Raw genomic sequence first — 26,863 nt, 5'->3', positions numbered from 1 at the left:
AAATGGGAGCCCCGCCTGAAAAGGCTATGCCACGAATGTCAGCAGAGACATCAGGAGAGGGAGGACAGGACACGGAGTAGGCGGGAAAGAGCAGGAGAGATGCGTGTGCAAAGAAGCCTGTCTGGTTTGAAGAGAGAGCTTTGCAGAGGGTGAGCGGTAGCAAGTGGCAGATGACCTTGACCTTGCTGGACAAACAATCAGGCGGCAGCGCAGATTTGTGTGTGCCTGTTCATGCGGGGTGACCCTCTTTCAGACAGACTCCTCGGCATGCTTCCACTAGGACCCGGTGTGCCAGTCCCCCCAGCAGCGTCTGGGCAGCTGGGAATTTCATCACCAAACCTTGGGCATCTCCACCCCACTTGGCAGGAGGGCTCGGGGCTCCGTTCTCCCAGCCCAAGGCCCCAGCGCCTGTGGTGTGTCCACCAGTCTCTCTCTGTACCCACCTCCATGTGGCTAAGAGATTAGCCCACCTGGGTCCCCCTGTCTGGCCATCTCTTCTCCAGGCCTGTTGCCATCCCATTGTAGGTCCCTGGGTCCTGAGAAATTGGAAGCCTTCATCCCATCAAATCTCCCCTAACGATTTGTGTTTGTTTCATTGCTTTGGATAAAAGAAACAGTTGGATGTTTGGGTTTATTTCTCTTATCAGACATTCTGGCCTGTACTCCTCTTCCTCCGAAGTGCTAGTGGTAGGAGGTAGGAGGCCCAGGGTGGAGGTTGAAGACCCTCTTACCCACTGATGATGATGATGATGGCCATGCCCAACACTGGCCAGATGCTCCGGTGAAGTGCTTGATCCATTGCCTCCCAGACGTCCTGAGAGGTGTCGCCTCCATGGAGCCCATGGATCAGTTCATGACAGGCAGAACTGGAACCCGGGTCTCTGCCCATGCCCCCATGCCCCGGAGCCTTCCTCCCTGGTGGGTTTGCATCGGCACCCACCCCCTTGTTGGGGCCCTTTCCGTTGCCGGTGGGCTAAGGGGCACAGGGTCAAAGGGGAAAAACATCATTAGGCTGAGAGCCTGGGCTCCAGAGCCAGACCACCTTGATCTGTGTGCTCCCCAACCCTTAGCTGTGTTACTCAGCAGATTTCTTAACACCCCTGTGTCTCTGGCTTCCCGTTTCTAACGTGGGGATGGTGCCGACAGCTCAGGGCTTTTGTGAGGCTTCCGCGAAGCGGTCCTTGTGCATGGCTGCAATTGCAGAAATAGCACTTACGAAGGGGCGCCCAGCCTGGGCGTCAGCCGAACCCCTCTGCCCATGGGGAGCCCACAGGACACACCTGCCCGGGAGGTCGGCTGTCCGAGTCCTTCCCATCTGGCCTCCAACAGGACCTCGTATCTGTTTCACAGAACCTGTTAAGTCCCTTGTCCCCTCCGATGCCAGGGTGGGGGTGTCAGTGAGGGAACAAGCTTAGAGAAGGACAGAGGCCTGCCCCAGGTGACACAGTAACCTGGCAGTGAGGCCTCCGCTGAATCCGTACCTCCAACCTTTTGTCCAGGCCTCCTGCTCACCAGTTGCAGGTCAAACGAGACACCCCCTCCTCCCTCAAGAAAAGCAAATGCTCCCCAGGAGGCTTTGGCGGGGCTTGGCTCTGGTGTGTCTGGATAGTTTTGCTTTGACCCTGACTGCTGGCCTCCCTACCCCATTCTTGGGCAAAGTGCCACCCAGCTTCTGCCGTGCCAGGAGATGGGGGCTTCTGGGGTGCTGCTCCAGTCAGGGGTCCATTCCCCGTGGCATCCCAGAGGAAGGCAGAGTGCTTGTGGAGCTGGGCCCCCAGCAACCAGAGGAGCCACCCCAGAGACGGTGGGTAGACAAAAGGGGTCTGCAGCCCTGAGAAGCCCTGTTGTTGCAGATCCAGTGGGCAGTATGCAGGGAAGGAGCAGAACCAAGGCCCATGGTGTCCATTCCTGTGTGCATTTCACTCCGCAACATTTCCTGGCTTCCGGCCCCCTACCAGGCCCTGAGCTGGGCCCCTGGACTGCCTGGAGGGCTGTCCCTGTGCCAGGCTGGGGCCAAGGACCCTTTTCACCTCTCAGGTGCTAGGATTCAAAGTTCTCAGCCCCTCCTGGGCTCACGAGCATGAACCGTGGCCTTTCCCCAGGTGTCGGTGGTGTCAACCAGGCAGATCCGCCCCCATCCAGCAGGTGCATGCCACTGGGGCTTAGTCCCAGCGAGGAGGACTTGGGGGCGTGAACCTTCCCTCCTGCCATCCCTCCCCTGCCCCATCCCATCTCATCCTCATCTCCATTCTCTCCGCCGGTTCCGTCGGCCGCGTGTTCCATTGCCATCTCCCACACCAGTGTCCAAGAGACGCAAGGCCCATCTGCGGCGTCTGGATCGCCGGTGGACGCTGGGCGGGATGGTCAACAGGCAGCACAGCCGAGGTGACTGGCTTCTCTTGACCCGCAGCTGCCACCTCTCTTCCTCCCGCTCACTCGCTAACGCTCTGCCTCCTCTCCCACCTCTGCCCCTCTCCTCCCTGTGGCCTCCTCACCCGGATTCGGTGGCCAGACTTTCTCTCACCTTCTGCGGCTGGGGTGTGTCAGGGAGGAGGGCGCAGGGGGCTGCCTGGGAATCGGGGTGATTGGGAACTGGGGGCAGGTCTGGCTTCTGCCAGCATCCTGTGGGTGAGGTCATGGGACTCGCGACGTGACTGTGGGAGCAGCTAGACTAAGAAAAGCCGCATTTGCCCCAGAAGCCTCAGGTGAAGAGAACTAGGGGTGTGTCTGGAGCGTGTCCCGCTCGTCCTCCGCCCTTTGCTGCCCGCTTCCTCTGAGGTGTTCCCCCAGCCAAAGCTGTCCTAGCAACTGCTTAGGACCAGCCCTTAGCCCTCCTCCTTCAGCCAGCTCCGGGGAAACTGGAACGGGAGCAAGAGCCCGGCCCGGCTTGGTCCTGGGGCACAGCCCCCACCAGCGCTGAAGGCGGCAGCGGGCTCAGCCAGGAGCCTCCAGTGTCCTCAGCACTGGGCATTGGCACTTCGTGAGGGGCCTGATCGAGAACATTCCAGGGAGGCTCCTGGCCTGCCATCTGGGACGATCGGGAATCGAGACATTTGTAGGTCTAGGGCCTTTCCAATATCTAGGAGCTTGAGGAGTAGAGAGATTGGGCCGGAGCCCCAAACAAACCCCTAAACGTCTCCAAAGCCCGCAGGCCAGGGGGGCCCGTTTCTCTAATCTGCGGAGAACACAGCTGGAAAGACGTGTTCTAGCATAGCAGGGAGCCTGTGACCCTCCCCCCACCCCCAGAGCTTGCTCCTGAACAACTCAGAGACCATGCCCCAGGCAGCAGCAAGCCTGGGCCTGGAGGAGGCCACTGCCTGTGGCTGGCTTGGTGTCACGCCCGGAGCCCCGGCTGCTGCGGGAGCCCGGAGCCCAGCTTATCCGGTGGGTGGAGCAAGACTAGGACCCTGAGGCCTGGTGTGGGGCAGGAGGCCACCTCGTGAAAACAGCAAGAACAAGCTTGAACATAAAGCAGAGGCACCGTAGACCTAGGAGCAGTGAGGTAGCATGGCTGGGGGGCCAGGCCGGGCCAGGATGTAGCCCTGAGCCCTGGCAGCAGAGGACAGTGGGATACTGGCCCAGGAAGACAGCAGAGACGAAGGTTTGGCCTTCCCCCCTCCCCTCCAGCGTCTGCTCCGAGCACCATCATACACCGAGCCCCACACACAGCTCTGTCCCCCTAAGGTCACGGCCACTCAGAAGTGACGAATGCTCCTACCTGTGCACGGCCTTGATGGTGCCGTGTCCACCCACACTGCTCACACACACACACACACACAATCCCACTTGTGCACGCACGTGTAGACTGTTCCACACACACATTTACACAAATTCATCAGCTGGCTGCTCACGGCCACAGCTCAGGTACCCCTCCCGGGCAGTGCCTGCAGCCTCACACTTGACCCCTCACCACATATGCGCACAGTGCGTTCACAGGTACACAGAGTGGGGCACAGGGACATGCACACCCAATGAAATGTGTAGTTTTCTACAGACGCCATACGCAAATGTGCATACAGCCATGTGCAAATATGTAAGTGAACACAAGCCCGCAACTTCCCTCCCTCTCTCTGTCTCTCTCCAATAAGGGACCTAAATAGCATTATTTCCCAGTCTTAGCCCTAAGTTAGATCAGGGCTAAGTTAAATCAGGCAGCCAAGACAAACTTGCAGAGAGCTGGCAGGGAGAAACTCCGCGGCAAGCAGCGGCGCTGGTGGGGGGAAGCAGGCGGCGGGTCATCCACAACTAGACGAGAGAGGCCATGCTTCCCTGGGGCCTCCCCTCCCCAGCCCCACCACCAGCCAGGCCTTTGGAAGCAAAAGTCCTCTTGCCGTGGGGCTGGGGAGGTTGTGGGGGCCGGGAGGGGAGCCAGGGAGACTGCTGACAGAGGGGAAAGCATTTGAAAGAGGAGGCGTCTGTGGTTTTGGAAACTGCAGGGCTCTCCAGCCCCCGCCTCCAAAACCAAAACAGGCCTGTCCACCTCCCCCAGCCAGCCACCTACCCAGCCAGTGGGCGGCCTGGGCAGCCCTCCCTAGGGCCAAGTTGCCACCAACCTTTGATGGCACATGAGAATGACCATGGCCTCAGTGCTTCCCAGAAACCCTGAGGTGCCCGCCAGAGCTTACAGAACCCCTCTCCTCCACTTGGATTCCTAAGAGTCTCTTCTAGAGACCCGAAGCCCCCCGAATGACTCAGCCCCCACCCCAAGACCATTCCAGGCGGGACATCCTCCATCCCGGTTCCCCGCCCCCGGGTGGGGTTGAAGCTCTGGGCCAGTAGAGGGGCCCACTCTGCTCCCTCGGCGAAACCTGGGAGCTAGGAACCTGAGGCCTGCATGGCACGTGTCTACATGGAGGTAAGCCACACCTCCGCCATCTAAGCCAACTGGGATAGAGAAGTCAGCCCCCGCCCAGACCGACTGGAAGAGTTGCCCTCAGAATGCTTGTAGTCTGGAACCTGCACGGTGACATCTGGAACCTGCACGGTGACAAGGCAGGACACACCTCTGAGCTGGCCAGACCTCTTCCTGGGACTCTAAACTCCCAGACATCTGTGTTCATGGCAGCGTGAGGGCCACTAAGCAGGGGGCCTCTGGCAGGAGCTGCTCAGCTTCCCTGGGTAAGACGGAGGGGCCTGGCTCTGCCCTCCCGGAGAGGATCAGGGGAGAGCGGGGCACGTACATGGCCCTCGGGGCTCTGTCCTGAGCACCCCACACACTGGAGGCTGCAGAGGCTGCTGCTCGGGCCTCACAGCCCCGGAGCCCAAGCCCACATGTCCTGCTTGAGGCCCTGCTCACCACCCTGCAGCAGGACAGGGCCCCTCTTATCTCCCTAAGAGGAGGACTGTAATTTTTCCCTGCAAAGCAACTTTGCCTAGGAAAAACTTTAATGATGGCTTCCTGCTGGAACCACAGGCTTTTAAAAATAGTCTAGCTGAACAAAGGCAAAATGTGGAGCCCAGGCCTCGCCTCACCCTAACCTCAGAACCCTAGATCCTCGGGGCCTGGCACTGCCCTTCTGGACGCGGCGCCAGCCAGGATTGACCGTGCCCCACCGGAAGATGGAGCGCGACCAGCAGCCGGCAGGAGCGCCGAGGGCTGGCCTGCAGAACACGGCGCTTCGCAAAGGCCCGAGTCAGAATCTGGCTGGACCAGGTTCTCGGGCGGTCTTGGCAGCTCTCCTCAGAACTGAAAGCTTCCAGGAGTTAGTGGATGGTGAGAAAGGCCTGCCTCCGGGAAGAGCTTCACCTTGCGCAGAGCACGCTGAAGAGCGGTGGAAGCTCCCATGGGCCGTCACCTACGTCTGCCTTGGGCGGCCTCTCAGATGCGGCCGGACCCCTCAGCAAAGCCCCTGCAGCCCGGCAGGGAAGCCACATCCACCCCAGAGGGAGCTGCCGCCCCGGCCCAGCGCCCGGCTACAGACCGGACCCCGAGAATCCGTAGTGAACAGATGGCCCTCCTGCCACCGGGGGTTGGAGTGGCAGCTGCCCCCCTCCCCAACTCCTGCCAGAGGCTCAGACCAGGCCACCCATCGGAGTCCAGCCCAGGAGTCCAGGAGCTGGGAGGAGGGAGACAGGCATCTGAGAACCTGGCCTCCTGCTATTTTGAGCTCCTGGAAAGCCTCCCACTTAGTGCCGCTGCTCCGATAGCCTTGCCCTTCGGTGATGCTCTGCTTAGTCCCTTTGGAGCCCGGACCGAATTCGGCGTGACCCGCTCAAAGGGTGTGGCCAGGGGGCCAGTTCTGTCTAGCTCAGCATCTCGTTCTCCCAGATGGTGAGGGTGGGGATGTGTGCTCCTTCCTGAGATGTGAGCGTTCCCCTGGGGAGGCTCCCCACCCAGGCGCAGGGTTTCTGTGGCCAGCCGGCTGTGGGTCCCCGGAGAAGCCCCTCCCTGGATGCCTGAGCCAGGGCCCAGGGGAAGGCTGCAAGGGGCCCCTGCAGGAGAAAAGCTGAAGGGATCCAGGAAGCCAGGGCTGTCCCCACACCTGTCCTCCCAGGCTTTTTCTGAGTTCCCATAGGGCACATCCTTCCCAGTACTGGGGGGACCCTGAGCAAGGCTCCTGGGTACATGGGACCCTGCGGGCAGCTCCCCAGACAGGCGCTGCCAATTTGTGTGGTCAGCTCAGCATGCCTGCCCGCTCAGCGCTCCGGGAAGCTGTACCCAGGGCTGCCTTTGATCCTTTGGCCACTGAATGCTTGTCATAAAACACAGGTCACCATTCCCGTAGAATACATGTTCCCCATAGTCCTCTGGGGAACGTGATCTGATGAGGTGTTCAGATTAGTGGTCAGAGGAGGCTTCACCAAGGAGCCCCTAGAGCTGCTGGAAGGTCAGACAGAAGCAGGACTTAAGGCGTGGAGGTGGGAGAGGGCCTCAGCCAGTCTGGGGCACAGATGGAAGCGTGGCATGTTCAGAGAAGGGGAGCGCATCCCCGGCGGGGGGCTGCCAGACATCCCAGGGACTGACTGGCTCAGGCCCCATGAGGAGCAGGTTCTGCTAGCTGTGCCCTCCACCCAGGGAGCTTTGGGAGCCCTGAGGACCCAGGCCCCAGCACCCTGGTGGCTGTTACCGGGCTGGGAGGCGGGGAGAGTCAGGCCACCTGAGGCCCTGGCTGGCTTCTGCACACACTGGGAGCAGCAGTGAGGCCCCGGCTAAGCAGGGCCAGGCCAGGGTGGGAGAATACAGGAATGAGGGGCCTGCACTCCAGCCTCAGATAACCATGCCTCCCTGCTTCGCTTCCCCCAGAGGAGAAGTACGTCACTGTGCAGCCTTACACCAGCCAAAGCAAGGACGAGATTGGCTTTGAGAAGGGTGTCACTGTGGAAGTGATCCGGAAGAATCTGGAGGGCTGGTGGTACATCAGGTAGGAGCCTCAGCAGAAGAAGGAGCTCCCTCTGCCCCCCTCCCCGACTGCGGGGCGGCCATGGGCAGGTGGGTGCCCCCAGAGCCCAGGCTCGGCTGCTTGAGCTGCACAGCTCGACCAGAGCGCTCGTCCTGCGGCTTCTCTCCGGGGATGTGGAGAGCAGAGATGGTGGCGGCCAGGGCGACACAGGTTGACGTGGAGAGCGTTGTGGCCGGGGGACACAGGGGTCCCGGCTCCGCCTGCAGCTGGTGGTGCGATCCCGGACCCAGGCGTCTGCCAAGAGGGTCCAGCACATCTAAATTTGGTTTTCTGTGTCTGTCCTGGGCTGCCTGGTACTCTATGGAGCTCAGGCCGCCCGAAGCGCTGGCGTCTGCAGGCCTGGTTGAGGTTCCGGTGGGCAGCCCCTGCTGCCCACAGCTCAACACTGGGGGGCCCCAGATGCCGGCTCTGCCCACGTTGTTCCCCTCTGTGGGGCTGGCTCACAGGGCTGTGAGAGCCAGGGCAGAAGCCAGGCCTGAGCCCAGGCCCAGGTCAGAGGCCTCCTCCTTCTCCTGCCCCCCACCTCTTGCAGGGCCTAATTGCATTTCCCAGCTGAGAAACCCATCTGGGAATGTGGGGAGGGGAGTGGGGAGCTTCCTTGGCAGTCCTGGAAGCACACTCAAGCCTTTGGGCTTCACTCACCTCTTCCCTACCAGGTCATGCCCTCCAGTCCCCTCTGCTCTGGGGCTCTGAGGCCAGCCAGCACCCTCCCAGAGGGGACCTTACTCGCAAGAAATGTTTTTGGGTGCTTTGGAAGCAGCTTAGCTGTGGTGATTTCACCCAGTTTCAGACAATCCCATATCTGTGGGCTCTGGGGACCACTTCCTCAGCCCCTCGCACCTAAGAACCCCGGACCTGCTATGGGCAGGATGGGTGCTCTGAGCTGTGTCCCACAGTGGGAATAGGATTGACCGATAGGACGTGGGCATTCATCCGATGGTATCTTGGACCATGGCAGACCGTGGTGGTGTCAAGATTGGGCTGTGCTGACAGGTAGGGTGAAGGTCACTGGCCTCACGGGAATCAGCCTTAATGTGACCTGACAAGACGTGACCACCCCTGCCCATAGCCCCATGTATATTGGTCAGGAGGGCTGAAGGGTCCCTTTCTGCTCTTGGTTGAGACAAGACCGTAGGCCTGGACAGATGTTGCCCAAAGCCGCTGCCCCTAGACTTGGATATTCTCTAAGAAACTAGACCCAGCCCCGAAATCCAGCAACCGCAGATCAACATGGGAATGCCAGCAGACATTCTAAGGCAGGCTGGTAAGCTAAGCCACTTGCCTAGGGGTTATTTACAAGGCTGCTGGGGTTTTTTAGTTTCCTAAGATGACCAACAAGGTCACCCCAAGCCATCTCTTCTCGCCAGCTCTTGTTCCCATAGCCTAAGTCTTTAGCTGGCGGGAGCTTCCACTGAGAAAACCATCCTGAAAAGAGTCCACCTTAAAAAGGCTACCAGACACCCCCTGAAATGGGCTCTTTCCCACCATTCCAGGCTCTGTGTTGATCCTCATTTCCTGTCTCCCTTCTCCCCTCACACACACATACCCTCCCTCTCTCTCTATCCCTCCTTCTCCAGTTTGCTTCCCTCTGGAGTCATTCCGTGCTCCAGAGCTGGAAAGCAGATGTGAGCACAGTTGGACCCAGACACACACAGCCGCTCCTGATTCCCCTGCATCTCTCTGCCCAGAATCTAATTTTATCCATGTTAACACCAGAGGAACACAACAGGGCTTGAAATGGGAGCACTCAGGGTGCAGGCCTTACCGTCACTCCCATGAGACCCCACTCCCCATCTCCCCAGTATTTTTGTAGAAAAACACCCCAACAGCCAGCAGGTTCTTCTTCTTTTCTCTGAAATGTGGGAGCACCAGGTTTTGGCCCTGGTCCTGCCCACGGCTAGCCTGTGGTCCTCTGCTCCTTGTTTTGCTTTTCTGAGCCTTGGTTCTTGTCTCACAAGATAGGACATCTTTACATCTTCTGTTCCCAACCACCCCTGAAATTTTTGTGCTTCTCTCTGCACCCATTACCTTGGGAAGCCAGGCCAGCCCCTTGAGTTCCATCCATTTGGTAACTGATGTCTGCCTTCCAAGCCCCAAACAGGGGCGGGGGCCAGGCCGGTGAGCTTGGGAAGCCTGCCTGTACGTTCCAGTGGTGTGAACATAAGGAGCCACCTCCTACCTGAGCTTTCCAGCGAAGCTCAGACATGCTGATAGAAACTTTAGCTTCCACATTCTTTTTTCTCTCACCTAATGAACACCCAAGAACAAGGTCAGATCAGGGAGGCAGGAGAGGGGGAATTGTCAGACATCTGGCATGGAGGAGTCATTCCAAAGAGCCAGATGTATCCCCGGGAGCAGGCAGGGACATTACAACCCAGACTCAGGGGCATCGGCCAGCAGCTGCTGGACCAGGAAGTAAGCTCTTCATGGGCTTGGGGAAAAAAGGAGAAAGCTTCTTTTCGGAAGCCATCAGATCACCTCAAGTCAGCCCTGTCATTTGCCTTTTGCTCTTGTTTATGGGGTTTTTGTTCTCATTTTGTTTTGTTTCGTTTTGGTTTTGTTTTGCCATACCAAAGGTTTTCATTTGATCCAGTCATGTGCTTTTAGTCATTCCATTTATGGTTTTGGCTTTTGGAGTCCTGTTAAGAAAGATTTTCTCAACCCCCAAGATAAAGCAAATATTCACAACTTGCATTTTCTATTTTGCTCTATGGTGTGAGGCCAGGATCGTACTTGCTTTTCCTAATGGGGTAATCTGTCATCTCCAAGTGGGTTATTGATACCTCATCCCTACCTACGATGCCATCGTGCTATCGATACCATCCCTACGACTAATTTGCAATGTTACCTTTCTTGTTTTTTTCAGATTTTACTTATTTATTTGAGAGAGAGAGCGCGCGCATACAGCAGGCAGAGGGGTGGTGGAGAGGGAGAAGCAGACTCCCCTCTGAGCAGGGAGCCTGATGTGGGCCTTGATCCCAGGACCCTAAGACCATGACCTGAGCCAGAGGCAGACACTTAACTGACTGAGCCACCCAGGCGCCCCTGAAATGTTGCCTTTGGTGTCAGTCTGTTTATGGACTTGTTCTGTGAACTTGACCTGTCCATCAGCCCCGCAGTAACACTGGTATCTTACTCACTGGGTCACTCTTCTTTATAGGCCTCTTCCTAGTTGGTCTCAATATATTTATCTTTCTGGATAAATCTTTGCAGCTACTCTGTCCCTAGAGTTTGCAGAAGAGAAAAAAAATTGAGCTCCAGGGTGGAGACTTATTCAAGGGACCAGAGGCCAGAACTCGGGGCTCCCGCCTTCTCCTACCTGTGCTGCTGCTTCACCTCTCTGATCACTTCCCTTTGCCAGGGGCCAGCCAGCTGATGCACGGCGTTCACACCTGCTCTTGTCTTCTCTCTAGAGCTGCCCTCTCTGCCGTGAGGTAGCAGGCCACGGTGAAGTCTACCTTTGGGGCAGCTCAGAATCCGAGGACTCTTCTGATCCTGAGGTCCTACGTTCGCTTGACTTTGCAGACCATGAGAACCCACACTGAGAAAGATCAGGCAGAGAGCAAGGAGGCAGAGAGGAAGACCTGGTGTTCTATGTGTCCTTGCCACCTGCCCTCAGTTCCACTTCCCTCCAGAGTAGTGGCATTGCCAGGTGTCTCGGGGAACACGATACAAAAGGCTCAGCTGGGCTGAGCCAGATGGAGCCTGGGGTGTGAGGTCAGGCAGCAGTGCTCGGGAGATGCCATGTCCCACCCCTCCCCACAGGTACCTGGGCAAAGAGGGCTGGGCGCCAGCCTCTTACCTGAAGAAGGCCAAGGACGACCTGCCCGCACGCAAGAAAAACCTGGCAGGCCCAGTGGAGATCATCGGGAACATCATGGAGATCAGCAACCTGCTGAACAAGAAGGCGTCAGGGGATAAGGAGACTCCGCCGGCCGAAGGCGAGGGCCCTGAGGCCCCCATCACCAAGAAGGAGATCAGCCTGCCCATCCTCTGTAATGCTTCCAATGGCAGCGCCCTGGGCGTCCCCGAGAGGAGCGTCTCCAAGCTGGCGCAGGGCTCGCCAGCCGTGGCCAGGATTGCCCCGCAGAGGGCCCAGATCAGTAAGAGCCTCCCTGGCCCCCGTGGCCTCCCCACGCAGCTCTTTTAGAAAGTGGTCACAGGGTGCAGGGACCCCCATCCCATTTTCCTCCTGAGATCTGGACCGGCCCTGACCCTAGCCTCACACTGTGGGTTTGTTTCATGCTGAGCGTGAGCAGACAAAGCCATTCCTCGTGACCCTTGCACTGAAGGTCAGTTACAGGGGTACGTGAGCTGGTGGTGGCCCCTCCTTCCCTAGGAGAGAGCCAGGAGTGGTCACCTTACAGACCCAGGTATCCCCTAGGCTGGGAAATAGGCCCGCACCCTGCGCAAGGCTGCTTGACGGATGACAGCCAGTAGAACCTCTTTCCCGGCCTTAGCCCTCCTTCCCTCCTACCCTGTCACCTCCTGCCAGTTACTGGAAGCCTAAGAGACTTGGAAGGAATGGCTTCATCTGTCCCCGGGTGGTCCGAGAGGGCAATCTTCAGGACAACCCCCCGTCCTTAAGAAACCCAGCTGTCTGGCCCCCACCCAATCTCTGCCCCTCTCTGGCTCAACGGCATCTTCAGTTCAAGGTCAAACTGTCCTGCGTTATAAGAGACCAGCTTCTGTTTATGTCCAGCCATCCTCAAAATCTGGAGGAAGGCTGTTTTTCGGTTAAGTTCTGAACTTGGTTTTAAGGGAGCTCTTGTGCTTGAAACCTTTTGGACGGTCAGTCGGGAAGTGTTTCTGGGGCACGCACTCTTGCCTGGCACCGTGCCAGCTTCTAAGGACTTGGCAGTGAGCGAAAAACAGACACAGTCTCTGCTCCTGACTTTGAAAATCTGATGGAGTTACTTACCCTTTCCCCTGAAAAATGCTGCTGTGTCTCTACATTTTGAAACATGCACATCATTTTAGAGGGTTCGTGGATCCCCTGGGTGTCAGGGGAAACCCAGCCAAGGAAGCTTAAAGATCCATGGTTTCCTGGTGAAGAAACTGTAGTGCCTGAGAGCACAGGTTCTTCCAGCCTGTGGGACAGAACCAGGAACTTCCCAGGATCAGGAGGGGGCTGCACCTAGGGAAGGCAGGGTCCAGCACGGTTTGTTGCCCATCGTCTGGCTGGGCTTTCTGAAGCCATGTTTCTTGTTCTAGGCTCCCCGAACCTAAGGACAAGGCCTCCGCCTCGCAGAGAATCCAGCCTGGTGCGTGCACTGAATTTCTCCTGTTTTCTTGCCGCCTCCAGGGGTGCACTGTGTCGTCTCCAGTTCATTGACGGTCTCATTTCAGTGCCCATCAGTCCAGGGGTTTTCCAGAGCCCTACTGGGCTGCCAGCTTTGTGGGGCCAGGGGCAGAGAGGAAAGCCTGGGGATCTCAGCCATCCCAGGGCCCTCGCTGGACAGTTTATATTCAGAAACACGCTGCACTCCAAAGCTAAGTCAGTCCATCCCAGCCACTACACTGGCAGACATAAACATTTCGACTGGCCAGCGGGAGTGTCCGGCCAGGGCACTGCCAGGGGCTGGAAACGGGGCGGCTGTCCATGTGCTCCTGGAAGCCTTTCGGCTCCGCCTTCCTGGCCCAGGAGTAGCCAATGGCTGCGGTGGATGCCGGAGTCGGGGAGGAGGAAAGCAGCCCAGTGAGCACCCTCCGGTTGGGGTACATAGCCAGGACTCGCGTGTGCTGAAAGTGAGAGGCTCAATTTGCTGGGGTCCCTGGCTCCTGGAGGTGGGGGTCCCGGGGTCCAGACATAAGGGAAGCAGATAGATATACTTGGGGTCCTGGGCTTAGGTGGCGGTGATGCTGTGCTGGCCGGGAGCTCTAGTACAGAGAACTCTCCTCGGGGCAGTGGGGTACAGTGGAAAGAGGGGCTTCAAGCCTGCCAGGCGTGGATTCATAGTCCACTTCTGACACTTGGGAACAGCGAGACCCAAGGCAAGTCCATTACCTTCTGCGAAGCTTAATTTCCTCATCTCTGTGATGGGGACAGTGGCAGCCATCGCCTAGGGCTGCGGGAAGGAGGAAGTGGGGTGGTGTGTGAGGGTTTCTGTTTCCCGTGTCAGCAGTCAGAGGGACTGCCTGCCACACCATGTGGAGAAAGGTCTCGGAAGTCTTGCTGGGCTTAGTGGCAAGGGTCCCCGTGATCATGATCTCTGCCCTGGAGAGGGGAAAGCAGTGCTTTCTGGAAGAGTGGGTCATCAGTAAGTGGGTTTTGAGGATTAGTCCCATGGGGATGGGACCACCCCTGCCCTAGCCAGAAGCCCCAGGGAAGCTCCTATGTCATGGTCCCCTCGAGTTTTCCATGACTAAATGGTGCTTTCTCCTGTCCTCCCATCTCTCTCAGCTCCAGCAGATTATTTTCAGGCAGACTCGATTTTGGCAAGAATGGGGTCATTCCTTCCACACGGACCTGACGTGGGGCTTGCGGCCACGGGGCTGCTGTTCCCAGCCAGACGCGGCTGAACCCCCACCTGGCCGGGGGTCAGGGCTGGGCCGGGGCCTGAGCCACATCCATTCGTGCACATGCCTGCAGGGCCCGACACCAGGGCAGGGCAAGTGCCTGAACTGCACCTGGTCCCTCAGACCAGCTCTCTCCCGCCCTTCGCTCACTATGACCCAGGGCAGCTGGGCTGTGACTGGCAGGGTTTGGACAGTCCGAGCGGTAAGGGATGCAGAAGGTTCCAAACCATAGGATGGTATTGTAGAAGGAATGGTCAGCTCTGGCTTCTATTTGCGGAGCTCTTCCTGTGTCCTTGGCTGGACCAGAAGTTATGTATATAGCTCAGTCCTCCTCTTCATGACCCATTTCACAGACAAGGAAATTGAGACTCAGAGAGGTCACAGGCTTTACCCAAGGCCACACAACTGGTGTGTTGCCGAGCTGGGATGGGAGCCCACATGTGTCCAGCTGTAAGGCCAAGGTCTTCTGAGGTCTTCCTGTTACACCACAGCTGCTTCCCCCCCCCCACACACTTTTTGTTTGTTTTGCTTTAACCCCTTTGTATGATACTGGGACCTACCGAAAGTAATGGGGCGGTATGAAATCCATTTTGATGAGAACAGAGACCAGATGAAACTGGGGTGTCTGCTTCCTGGGGACAAGGGGGCAGTCCTCGTGGTTCACTGTTAAATGCTCAGTGCCCTGGACCAATGTCTGGCACCCAGAAGATGCACAAGTGTTTGTAAAGTAAATGAACAAGGCTCAGAAGTCATGGCCGCAGCCAAATTCTGAATGTCGTTGACCGTCATGCTTGGGATCAGTGTTACCAATCCAGCACATTCTAACCTACCCACAGAACAGAGGGTCAGTTTTAGTCAGTGCTTGCCTGGCCATTTGGCATCATCGCGATGACCCACTATGGGCTCTCCTCACCCGTCTCCATGCCCCCTTACACCCCTCCCCAAAGAGATGCCAGATGTCACCCTGCGGCCCTTCTCCTCGACCTAAGGATGTGGCTCTCCTCCCACAGGGCAGTTGGCACAGGCTTTGTTACAATGGCTTCTCTGATTTTTTAATTTTACTGTGGGGACCTGGCCATTGAAGCATCTATGAACTGGACCTCAGAGATGTCGGGGTAGAAATCACTGTTACTAACTGATCATTTCGAAGCTCTGAGGAGTTTCAAATGAATCATTGGTATTAGTGGAAAGCCTGCTCAGGAGAACAGTCTCCTGGGGGAGACGGCCTGAGCCTCAGGTGACAGATCCTTTCTCAGGCCTGAGTTCCTGTGCCTGGTTGGACACACCACATTCAGCCTCTACTGCCCTTCTGATCAGGTGGCTTTTGCTCACTGAGCCCTTCCCTGCCTTAGGGGTTCCAGCTGCCGAAGCCGCCTGAGCCCCCTTCTGTTGAGGTGGAGTATTACACCATTGCCGAATTCCAGTCGTGCATCTCTGATGGCATCAGCTTTCGGGGTGGACAGAAGGCGGAGGTGAGTCTGAGGGTTTTAAGTCATGCCGCTCAAAGACCTGCTGTGGTTCCCATTTATGCCTGGCTGGCAACATGGCGCAGGGGAGGGGGTGGGGGTGGGGGACAGGAAAGATATAAAAGCAAGACCATGGGGATAAAAACTGGCCTTAAGGGGCGCCTGGGTGGCTCAGTGGGTTAAGCCGCTGCCTTCGGCTCGGGTCATGATCTCAGGGTCCTGGGATCAAGCCCCGCGTCGGGCTCTCTGCTCGGCGGGGAGCCTGCTTCCTCCTCTCTCTCTGCCTGCCTCTCTGCCTGCTTGTGATCTCTCTCTGTCAAATAAATAAATAAAAAATCTTAAAAAAAAAAAAAAAAAAAAAAACTGGCCTTAAGCCATTCTGTGCCATGGTCAGGGCCAGACTCCAGGACTCCTGTCTCCACCTAGCGCTGCCCTCACAGCAGCATTTCCCAAAGCTGGTGGGTGGGCGCTGGTCATGGAGGCACCTGGACACGAGGGTCTTCTGTGGCTGAGTAGGTTTGAAGGACAGCGGGTTACACAAAATCTACCCAGTTGTATGGTTTTCATTGCAGAACTTGTCAGAGCCTATGCTATAGGGATGTCACTCTGCATCTCTAAGAGGAGGGGACTAGAATAGCAGCATTGCCCAAACCCACTGGGCCCCAGCACACTTTGTCTCCTGGAAGCACCTTGGGAGCCAAGATTCTGAAGAACTCCCATTAGCAAGTACCGCTGTTGGGAAGCTGTGGTCCACACAGCCGAAGTACTAAGGACCTGGGTTCTGGCCACATCCCCACCACAGGCGCTTCTGTCCTTTGATATGGTCACTTATCTCCCCAGGCTTTGATTACTTGTCTCTGCCAGTGTGGTAATAGACCCTGTGGTGCTCCCCTACCCCCCAGCCTGGCATTTAGGAGCTTCTGCTTTGTGGCCCTTGCAGGGGGCAGAGATCTGTGATGTGGGTCAGTTCTCTGGAGTGGCTCTGTGTAGTAATGTGGTTAAATCCAATTAAGACCCCCCTACTGCTGTCCCAAGAGCCTTCGGGTGGCCTCCGCCTGTGGGGATGGTGTCCCCGGTGTGAATGTTTTCAATCACGTGTCTTGAATTTGGAACTGAATTTGGAACATGCAAAAGTCATTCTGTCAGTGGTGCCTAGGTTTCCAGGAGAGCCTCCAAAGCTTACTTTACTTACTCCAAATCATACTTGAGATCTACCAAACTTAAATTTTAAGTATGGGGTGGGCAGGGCAAAGGAAGGACTATAGAACCAAAGGAAAGAGAAAAGTCTTTCCTCTCTGGTGGGGCTACAGGGGGCTGATCTCAAGTAGAGCTTGCCTTCAGCAGTCTCTCTCTCTCCTCCTTCCCTGCTCCTCTTGCCCTGGTGCCAGTTTTTCATGCTCCCCCACCGGCCCCCAAATACCTCTTTCTCCAGGAGTGTCCCACAACCCAAAATTACCTTCCCTTTATGTTCCCCAGTCCAAATACAGCACCACAATCAGCATCACACTCCTGGCCTTTAGCTGATCTCAAATTGTAGTTAAGAAAGAAGCTCCTTGAACTAGTTTATACTAATATGGAAATGACTAAAAGACCCTCATCCCTCCCACAGGAAATCATTTAACCCAAAGAAATCCTTCCAGCCAGTGGGATTTTATTGGGATCCCACATGCAGTGAAATGACCACAGGCAGTAGGGACAGCAGGGAGGAGCTGTGGAGGGTGGCTCTGGGCACAAGCCCTACTTCCCAGTTCAGCTCACCTGCATCTTCCCATTCTTCTGACCTGAGACACCTTTTCTATGCTCACCAACGGAGGACCTAGCAATACTGGGGGTAGGATGAGGAACAGTGGAAAACATTTTTTTGTACCCATGGAGCCTTGGCGAGTTGGATTCTGTAGGGACCAGAAGCAGTAGGTCCTCTAAGTACATAGTCTAGGGGGAGTAAAGGGGTCTCTGGATGAAAAAAAGAAAAGGGGTGGTGATGGAGACTTGGAGGACCAAGGGAGAGGGTCTGGGGCAGTGGAAGGAGGTGATAGGGACCTGGGTTTGAATTCCAGCCCAGCACGTATTACCCTGAGTCATTTACTCAGCAGCCCACTTGGCTCAGCTGTGAAATGGAGACCCTGCGTCCTAGCCTGGCACGCTGTAGGGCCCAGCGATCGTCCCAGCTCACTGGTCTGCTCTGCCCTCCCCCAGGTCATTGATAAGAACTCGGGCGGCTGGTGGTACGTGCAGATCGGTGAGAAGGAGGGCTGGGCCCCCGCGTCCTACATCGACAAGCGCAAGAAGCCCAACCTGAGCCGCCGGACCAGCACGCTGACCCGGCCCAAGGTACCCCCCCCTGCGCCCCCCAGCAAGCCCAAGGAGGCTGAGGAGGGCCCTGCGGGCTCTGCGGAGAGCCAAGACTCCCCACTGAAGCTCAAGTACGAGGAGCCTGAGTATGACATCCCCGCCTTCGGCTTCGACTCAGAGCCAGAGCTGAGCGAGGAGCCCACGGAGGACAGCGGCTCAGGAGACAGGCGGCCCAGCCAGGCCCACAGGCCCTCACCCGCCTCCTCGCTGCAGCGGGCCCGCTTTCGGGTGGGCGGCTCTTCAGAGGACGTGGCGCCAGAGGAGGAGACCATCTACGAGAACGAAGGCTTCCGGCCGTGTGCGGAGGACGCCCTGTCAGCCAGACGCTCCTCCCGGGACAGCCAGTCCCCAGGGGGCTCCCCTCTATCCCTGGCCAGGAAAAACTCCCCCAGATCGGGCTCCCCCAAGTCATCCTCCCTCCTGAAGCTCAAGGTGGAGAAGAACGCCCAGGCGGAACTAGGGAAGAACCACTCCTCGGCCTCCTTCTCCTCCTCCATCACCATCAACACCACCTGTTCCTCCTCCTCCTCTTCCTCCTCCTTGTCCAAGAACAGCGGGGACCTGAAGCCCCGTTCCGCCTCGGACGCAGGCATCCGTGGCACCCCCCCAGTCGGGCCAAAGCGGGATGCCGACCTGAAGGCGGGGCTGACCTCGTGTGCCCGGGCCAAGCCGTCAGTCCGGCCCAAGCCGTTCCTCAACCGAGCAGAGTCCCAGAGTCAGGAGAAGATGGACATCAGCACTTTACGGCGTCAGCTGAGACCCACGGGCCAGCTCCGCGGCGGTCTCAAGGGCTCAAAGAGCGAGGATTCAGAGCTGCCCCCCCAGACGGCCTTTGAAGGTCCCAGTGAGGGGTCCCGAAGAGGCTCTGCTGACCTCATTACACCCCCAGCCGCCACACCCCCGTGTCCCACCAAGAAGGGACCGGAAGGGCAGGCCACCTCCTACACAACGTGTAGCGCCTACCAGAAAGTCCAGGACTCGGAGATCAGCTTCCCCGCAGGCGTGGAGGTCCAGGTGCTTGAGAAGCTGGAAAGCGGCTGGTGGTACATGAGGTTTGGGGAGCTGGAGGGCTGGGCCCCTTCCCACTATCTGGTGCTCGGCGAGAACGAGCAACCCGACCCTGCTGGCAAAGAGCCAGACACAGTAAGCCCCAAAAACAAGCAGCACGAGGGCAAGTCCGACAGCCTGGAGAAGATCGAGAAGCGGGTCCAAGCGTTGAACACCGTCAACCAGAACAAGAGGGCCACGCCGCCCATCCCCTCCAAGCCCCCTGGGGGGTTCAGCAAGACCTCGGCTGCCAGCGCGGTGAAGCTGAGGAACGGTGTGCGGCAGGTGGCTGTGAGGCCTCAGTCGGTGTTCGTGTCCCCGCCCCCCAAGGACAACAACCTGTCCTGTGCCCTGCGGAGGAATGAGTCGCTCACGGCCACCGACGGGCTCCGAGGCGTCCGCCGGAACTCCTCCTTCAGCACCGCCCGCTCGGCCGCCGCAGAGGCCAAGGCCCGCCTGCCTGAACGGGCTGCCAGCCAGGGCTCGGACACGCCCCTGCTGCCCGGCCAGCGCAACGGCATCCCCGTGTCCCCTGTGCGCCCCAAGCCCATCGAGAAGTCCCAGTTCATCCACAACAACCTCAAAGACATATATGTCTCCATCGCGGACTATGAGGGGGATGAGGAGACGGCGGGCTTCCAGGAGGGTGTGTCCATGGAGGTCCTGGAGAGGAACCCCAACGGCTGGTGGTACTGCCAGATCCTGGATGGGGCAAAACCCTTCAAAGGCTGGGTGCCCTCCAACTACCTGGAGAAAAAGAACTAATGGTGGGGGGTGGGCAGGGGTCCATCCAGCCTGGGTGTGGATGAGTGGCGGGATGAAGACAAAGGGGAAAGGGAAAGTGGGAGGGGGTGGGGGGAAGACGTTAAACCCTGCAGAATGCATGAGCTCTGCCGTGCTCCCTTCTGGGCTGTCCCCCCGCCACCCCCGGCTGGCAGGCAAGGTCTGGCGGGGACCCGCACGGAGCAGGGAAGCCAGCGGGCACGGGTGCACCAGGCCTGGGACCAGAGGCGAGAAAGCTGAACCCCGTGTGGGCACCTCAGTGACTTGGCCAACGGACCCAGCGGCATTTGGGACAGGCCAGGTGGGAAACTCCAATTGTGCCTTGGCTGCGGATCTGGAGTGGGCCTCTGGGACCTGCCCCTGCCCCCCACCCCCAGCCTGGTTTCTGTGGCTAGCACCTCGCCGCCGGAGGTCGTCCTCGGATCGTCCTAAACCTGAATTAGTGAATTATGCTGGTTTCCCCAGGACTGCCACCACCCACTGCGGGTGGCACTGGGGCTTAAAGGTGTCTTCTGGCAGCTCAGCCTGTCCCTGGGCCACGCCACCTGTCAGTGTATGTCGGTTCCGCAGGTGCCAGCAAGGACCACCTTGCTTACCCATCACTGTTCCTGGCTTTGAGAAGAGGGTGCACCCTGCCTGAGGCACCCCGTCCGTGTTGGACCAGCAGCCCCAGAGTTGCCAGAGAGGGTGGGCAAAGCCGTCAGTCTCTACACCGTCTGCACAGACTTTATTTTGGGTGTTTCTGGGTGGGCAGTTCTTTTGCATGTTTTGGGAAAGGTTTATTGATTTGGGGCTTCTATGTCAGCCCTTGGGTTTTGGTCTTATTTTAGGGGTTGTTCGGGGGCCCAAGGGCGGTCAGCCTTATGGGGGACAGGACGAGGAGCAGATGTGGCTTTTCTGTTGTGCTCTTGCCGGGAGGTTGTTGGTTTTGTTTGCGTTTCACTTTCTCTCCCTCCACAAGCCAAAGTCCTTTCATTCGGTTTCCACTGTTGCGGACAGAACCCGAGCATGGCGCTTGCCGGAGGGCGTGGGCGCGGAAGGCCCAACTCCCTGACGTGGCAGACGTGCCCCAGTGGGGGCAGATCCCCCCCCCAGGAGAGGGGAGGGGGCACATGCAGGAGAGAAGGCAGCTCTCAAGCTGCTGGATGACCATCCTTCTGCGTCCATTCTCCCGCCTGGGCAGGACCAAAACCCTTCCGTGTGAACTGTGGAGCAGTACCCAGCACCCCCACTGAGGGCTGAGGGGGCCCCCAACTGGGTGGCCACCGCCAGCCACCCCCCCACACACACACACACAATGCCACAGGTACCCGAAAAGATGGAGGACCCCCAGGCTGGGCGCCGACCCAGTCTCCCCAAGGGGCAGTGCCCCCCGTGAAAAGAGGAGAGAATAAAGTCCCTATCAACTGTGGGTTGTGTCTTTCAGTCGTTGACGTTTTGGAGGGGACCCTCTGGAAGCCTCGGCTTCCCTCAAGGACTCCCCCTTTGCTGGGAGTGGAATTCCACACGTGCCTTTGATTGTGGACTGATCAGGCTTCACGGCCACCGGCTCAGCTGCCAGAGGCCCGGACGAAGGGTTGGTGTTTTCTACAAAGGAGGAAAGGCCCTCCCTCTCCCCCTGCTCCCCACCCAGGCCGTGTATGTTGCCTGGAGGTCAGCATGGGACCCCGTGTTCCGTGCCTTCAGTACCCTACCCAGCCCCCCGCCCCCGGAGGCCTCGCCTGGGGACCTCCCCAGCCCTCCTCCCTTGCTGTACACTGATGCCTGGCAGCTACAGCAAACCGTGCCTGTTCTTTGTTGAAGGGCCGTGGTGAGATTTGGTTTCCTTTTGCTTTGTGAGTTTGTTTAAAATTGAAATTAGTTCTTTTCTTCTGCTGGACAGTATTAAATAGAGCAGGATACTGAATTAATCTGCTAGGTTGCAGTACTAATGGTAGTGGTGTAGTGTCTTCCTATTAATATTATTTGGACTTATTTGAACAATAATGATAAAGAAGTGGTTCATTATTTGTTAATTAATGCACTTTACTGAGGTGGAACGGGAAGAAACCCAGAGAGCAAAGTGCATTCCTTAAAGATGCAGTATATACTTTTCTCATTTTTAAGCAGCACATATTTATTAAAAGAAGAAGAAGTAATTTATGATTATTTAAAATAAAATTTAAAAGTAGAGTGACTATTGGGTGATAGGACCTTCCGCGTAGCCGTCTTCCAGGGGGAGGGCCCCCGCGGCCTGGCTCCTCCACTGAGCCAGTTCAGCCAGTAACGTGCCCGCCAGGCCAGGGGGAGGAGCAGGACGCATCTGCCAAGCACAGAGCATCTCAGTTGGGACTGGACCACAGTGTTCCCCAGAGCCTGCCTTTCCCTGCCCTTCCTCACTGCGCTGCCCCGTGGGGCTCTCCAGCACCCATGAGGCCCACATTCTCTGAGCTCCCCTCTCTCCTTGATCCCCAGTACTCTAAGCAATGGTCCTTAAAAGTGACCTTGACAGTCACTCCATCCCATCCCCTCCTGCTACTGCAGCCCAAGAACAGGAAATTACTTTCCCGAAATCATGGAGCTAGTTAAGGCAGAGCACCCCACCGCATCCATCCTCGCACTCCTTCCCAGGCCCGTTGTAGTTTATTGTGTGGTCAGCATGTTTACATGGTGACATCCAGCCCCCCAAGGATGGCTGGGAGTTGCTTGGTCATCTAGGAGAAGTGGGGGATGCTGCCACCTGGTGACAGCGTGTAGATTTTGGGCGGTGGAAAGGGATTGCCATGCCCCATCTTCACACCTCACTCCCCCCCACCCCAATCATCCCCTGGCTCACAACACAGCACAAATCCTGCAAACCCAAAGAGAATATGAATACTTGAAGCAAGAAGGGTGCATGCCAGTCCCTCTCGAACACAGCCAGTGGGCGCCAGGCCTCGTGCCCCTGGACTCCCAGCCCCACCCAGGGCAAGAGGGCCTTTCCCTGGAGCTACTAAGCTGCTTTGTGATGTTGGAGGGTCCCACCAGCAGCAGGTGGAGGAGGGAGGGGCCTGCGGCTCTGACCCATCTGGAGGAGAACCAGATCAGACTAAAAAAGGAAAAAGAAAAATGAGATCTCAGCAGTGTCCAAACCCAGTTTCCCATTAGTTGTGATTGAAAATGTGAGACGGCATTGTATTGCTGTATACTGCAACTTTAATCATAATGAGCCCTTCTGAGGTCATTACTGAGCTTTATATAATGCCTGAAGATGCAGCGTTTGGTGCTTTTTCTTTCAGTTTAAAGACCCTTTTCTTTCATTGTAAGGGGGGAAAAATGTCTTTATCTCTCTCCCACTTTGAAGCAGCGGGCCTGGCCAGGGTCCCTGGCCCTGCCACAGCTGTTCCCACTGGGCCAGGGGTCCCCGGGGGCGGCAGGAGGGACTGGAAGGGGCAGCCCCGGAGGCGAGCGTGCTGTCTGCCCCTGGCTGTGGCTCAGGCCTCCACCCCGGCCTGGCCCCAGAGGCTTCTCTTTCTTACTCTCGATTCTCCGTCTTGACGAAGGCATTATATAGAATCGTTTTAATCACTTTCAGATGTTAGAGCAGCATATTTTACTGGTATTTATATCCATCGCTTTCCTCAGCAAGGCATGTTACTACTTTTATCGTCTAAGGAAGAAAGACAAGGGAATTTCGGTCGAGTGTTATTTTCATATTACTAGTATTTGCAGAGTAGGCGTAGAACTATTTAAGTTTAGACCTTGGTTTGGTAGTTTAAGGAAAAAAAGAAAAAGATAAAGTAGCCCCTACTTTTCCTATTTTTTTTTTTTTGTATTTAACTAATATATTACTTCTTTAAGGTTACTCACCTCCCCTACCCCTCCGAATACTTTGCATTCTCAACCAAAAATGAAAACAATCTGGGAGGCAGGAAAAGTGCAATATTACCGGGGACTGCCAGGGCTTGTTGGGACGGTGGTGGGAGCTCAGTGGCCCAGTGTGTCCGTAGAAGGACGTGGGGCTGTGGAGCAGACAGGTGACCTTCTGGGTGTTGATCTCTTACCCCTCCTCTATGCCCCCCGCAAGTTGGCAGAGGGCAGCCCCTTTTTCTGTTGGGTGTTCTCCACCTAGGAGGGATTCAGGGATGTGGCTCGGGGCTCTTGATCTCCCGGGGCTCTGGCCCTTGGAGCAGAGCAAAGGACTCCAGGAACAGTTCCTTGTTTTCATTTCCATTGCTTTTCAGCCAGCTGCCCAGAAAGACCTGTCATAAAAATCACTCCCAGCAGCCCTGTCTCACCCCAGTCTTCTGATGTGTGGGCCATGATACTTTTGATGTATGTTTGAGTCTTTTTAAAACTATGTAACCTCAGTTTGGTTTATGGGCAGGAACCCTAGATGTAACCAAATCCTTTTTCGGGGATGTGGGTGCCTTGAGCCCTACAGACCCCAGTGAGACACCGATTCCCACAAGCCTGCGGCTAGGCCTGGTGCTAAGCTTGGGCCACCCATTCATCTCAATGACTTCAGCCTGAGGGGGGAGCCCTGCCTCTTGCTTAACACCCTGACAGTTCCCAGAGGGCCTTAGGGAAGCGTCTGAGGGGCCTACTCAGGTCTTTGTGGACAGCTTACCCCAACAGCCACCAAGCCGCCCTCCTCCTCACTTGGCGCAGGTCGAGAAAGCAGCAGGATGGGAAGTCTCTGGGTCCAAGCCCTTGGAGCTCTGCCCTTCTGGGCTCCAGGGACGTCCTTGCTGGCTTGTGCCCTCCATCTCCAGTACTGTACGCTTGCTGCTCCAACCCCTCGGTTTGGTGAATTTCTGTACAAACGTGGATCTGTGTGCCCAGAGGGGGGCCGTGCCCCCGTGTGTGGGTGTCTCTTCTTGGAGTATATACATCTATATGTCCCAACTTTGAGAATCTCGATGCAGAGCTCTCTAGAAAGAGAATCATCCACATGGCTAAAGAATTAAGATTCCCTCATTTTTTTGAGGGCTGTGTGTTGAGAGAGAGAGAGTGTGTGTGTGTGTGTGTGTGTATGTGTGTTGATAATTTCCCACTTGAACTAAATAACACGGGGTTAGAGCACAAATACCGGGCAAGCTGTCTCCATTTTCTAAGTCCTTGGCATTGGGCAGGCCCCATGGGACTCGCAGTTTCTGGCAGCAAGTTATTATTCACACATAATTTTGGCTGGAGAGTGCAATGTGTCTTTTTTTTTTTTTTTTTTTTGTAATTATTTTATTATTTCGTTGGAAACTTCACACTGGCATTAACAGATCTAGCAGAAGCAGCCTAGGCCATCATCCCGGGCTCCAAAATGAAGCTGTGGAAGAGAGAAGTCACTGGGTGTGGATGCGCTGAGATGGTTGAAGCGGGCCGCCACCTCCAGACGTGCTATCCGGCAGGCTGAGCCCGTCCGCTGCCGCCATGCTTGTCATCGCTGCGGGAGGCCCTCGGTTCCTGTTTCTGAGGGTGGTCAGGCTGCTGGGGGCGAGAACGTGCTCAAGGTGAGGTCAGTACACCAGACTGCACGGCCCAGCTGAGCATGTCACGGGAGCAGTGTGGGGTGCTTTCCCTTGACCCAACGGAGCTTTTGGCCTAAATCATGATCCCTATTTGAGGCAGCCTCAGTGGTTCTCAAGTTCTACAACCAGAGACAGTGACAGGATGGGGTTACTGACCTACAGCCTTGTTTCAGGAAAAGCAGCCTCATTGATTTTCGCTTTCCTCTTGTTTTGTCCTGCGCACCTAGATCCACAGCCAGAAGCTGGGCTCACTGGTGCTCGCAGACCAAGTAGAGGGCTCTACACTCTAGGCCTTGATCCAAACCTGCCTGTAAGGTTGGTGTTACCACGCGATCTCCTTTCCCCATCCTATCTTTTTAATCTTGGGTTTGCACTTGACCTTGACAATCAGCCCCCTCTCCCATCCTAGTCCTAGAACTTAGTGGCCTTAGAGAGTGGGTTTCTGAAGTGAAGGTCCCTCCTTTGTTCCCAGCTCCACCCTGGCTAAGGGCTGGACCTCAGGAGGCGAGAGGAATGGGGAGAGAGCGTGTAAGAGAATTGTTTGAGGGCAGAAGAAAGGCTCGAGCACGTTGGAGACAAGCGAGAGGCACGTTGGAGTGAGGAGCGTGTGCGTGTTTGGAGTGGCTGGGGCTTACCGTCCCTTCTCTGGGAAGGTGGCTTCCAGAAGAGGATGTCTTCTAGGCAGAAAGGGAAAAGTGTGAGAAGGCTGAGAGAGGGTTTGGAGTCTGGAGTTTGGTCTTTATTCAAAAGAAGGAAGTAGTCAGTTCTGAGTGTTTCAGGAGAAAGACAACAGGTACAGAGGGAATTTACTGATTCAGCCCCCAAGGGTCCAGTCAGAGCAGGTTGAAAAAGCCCTAAGATTTGGCCACAGAAACAGACAACCTGAGGAGATAGCTACTTGCTGGGCTACAACCTGGGTCACCAGTATGCTGGTAATGAATAGTGTCTCATTTACTTAGTGGAGATGGGAACTTGCTAGCAACAAACCAGTCTTTGAGTCTGGTGGCTCTGGCTCCAGAACATTCCTCCGTCTCCCAGGTTACCAGCAGGTTTTGCCCACATCCCTTTGTCCAATCCAGAGCTAGCCTCTTAAATTGCTTGAACTGGTTAGAGTTCAAGAGTACTGGACAACACATTGACCGTAGTGGGTTGTCTGGTAATGGCCCACGACCCCCAAGCATGTCTGGGAGGGAAGTTGCCTCATTTTTTCTTCTGTTGACACCAGTCATTCTGGAGTATCTCTCCTGATACCTGCGGTGACTTGGTCTGCTGAGCCGGCTGCGCAGGTGTGACTCAGAAGACGGGGCCACACACACTCCTGCATGGACAGGTCCTTTCAGTTTCCATGGCCTGTCACCAGGCCACCTTTCTGGAAGCACCTACTTAGGAGAGAGAAGGGTAAACAGAGCCACCATTCTTGGATCTGCAACTTGTTCTCTGCAACAGGTTTTCTTGAAACCCGGGATACAGTCTGGGAAAAGGGTTTCACTGACTGTTCCTGAGAGGTCTGCGGGAAGGTGACTTCTGAGGGAAGATGTGAGTAGCAGGTCCCTGGAGTGTGGTTTGGGGAGCGCGTGGTTGCCTGTGAACTGTTGGGTGTCTCTGGGGCCCCAGAGCTTTGGGGAGTCCTTCACAGGGCCCACTGAGCCCCTTGCAGCTCCTGGCAGGCTCTGTGGGGTCCAGAGGAGGCTGTGCCCTCTTCTACCCGTAGCAGAGAAACTGAAGGTAAGGACAGTGAATTCAGCGCAGTCTATTTGAGTGCTAAAACATTTCCAGGATCAATGGTGGTGCTAAACTATCTCCATGTTTCTAA

General features: G+C 56.6%; 1 protein-coding gene across 2 annotated transcripts in view; it reads left to right on the top strand.

The window, feature by feature from the left end:
* Positions 1-19,627, top strand: part of LOC111145273 (SH3 and PX domains 2A) — a 227,328-nt gene extending 207,701 nt beyond the window's left edge. Inside the window, exons 3-8 of one of the 2 annotated variants that reach the window (XM_022500090.1) lie at positions 2,302-2,385; positions 7,244-7,361; positions 11,166-11,503; positions 12,615-12,664; positions 15,272-15,391; positions 17,582-19,627. In XM_022500090.1, coding sequence (XP_022355798.1) covers positions 2,302-2,385; positions 7,244-7,361; positions 11,166-11,503; positions 12,615-12,664; positions 15,272-15,391; positions 17,582-19,549 — 2,678 coding nt within the window. In that variant the 3' untranslated portion in view covers positions 19,550-19,627. The remainder of the gene's footprint in view (positions 1-2,301; positions 2,386-7,243; positions 7,362-11,165; positions 11,504-12,614; positions 12,665-15,271; positions 15,392-17,581) is intronic. The other variant, XM_022500089.1, reaches the window with a different exon arrangement.
* The last annotated feature ends 7,236 nt before the right edge of the window (positions 19,628-26,863 follow it).

The sequence above is a fragment of the Enhydra lutris genome, unplaced genomic scaffold (assembly GCF_002288905.1).
Source record: "Enhydra lutris kenyoni isolate GAN:26980312 unplaced genomic scaffold, ASM228890v2 scaffoldscaffold12, whole genome shotgun sequence".
Classification (NCBI taxonomy): Eukaryota; Metazoa; Chordata; class Mammalia; order Carnivora; family Mustelidae; genus Enhydra; species Enhydra lutris.
Note: the sequence above shows the minus strand (reverse complement) of the source record. Positions and strands in the feature narration are given on the sequence as shown.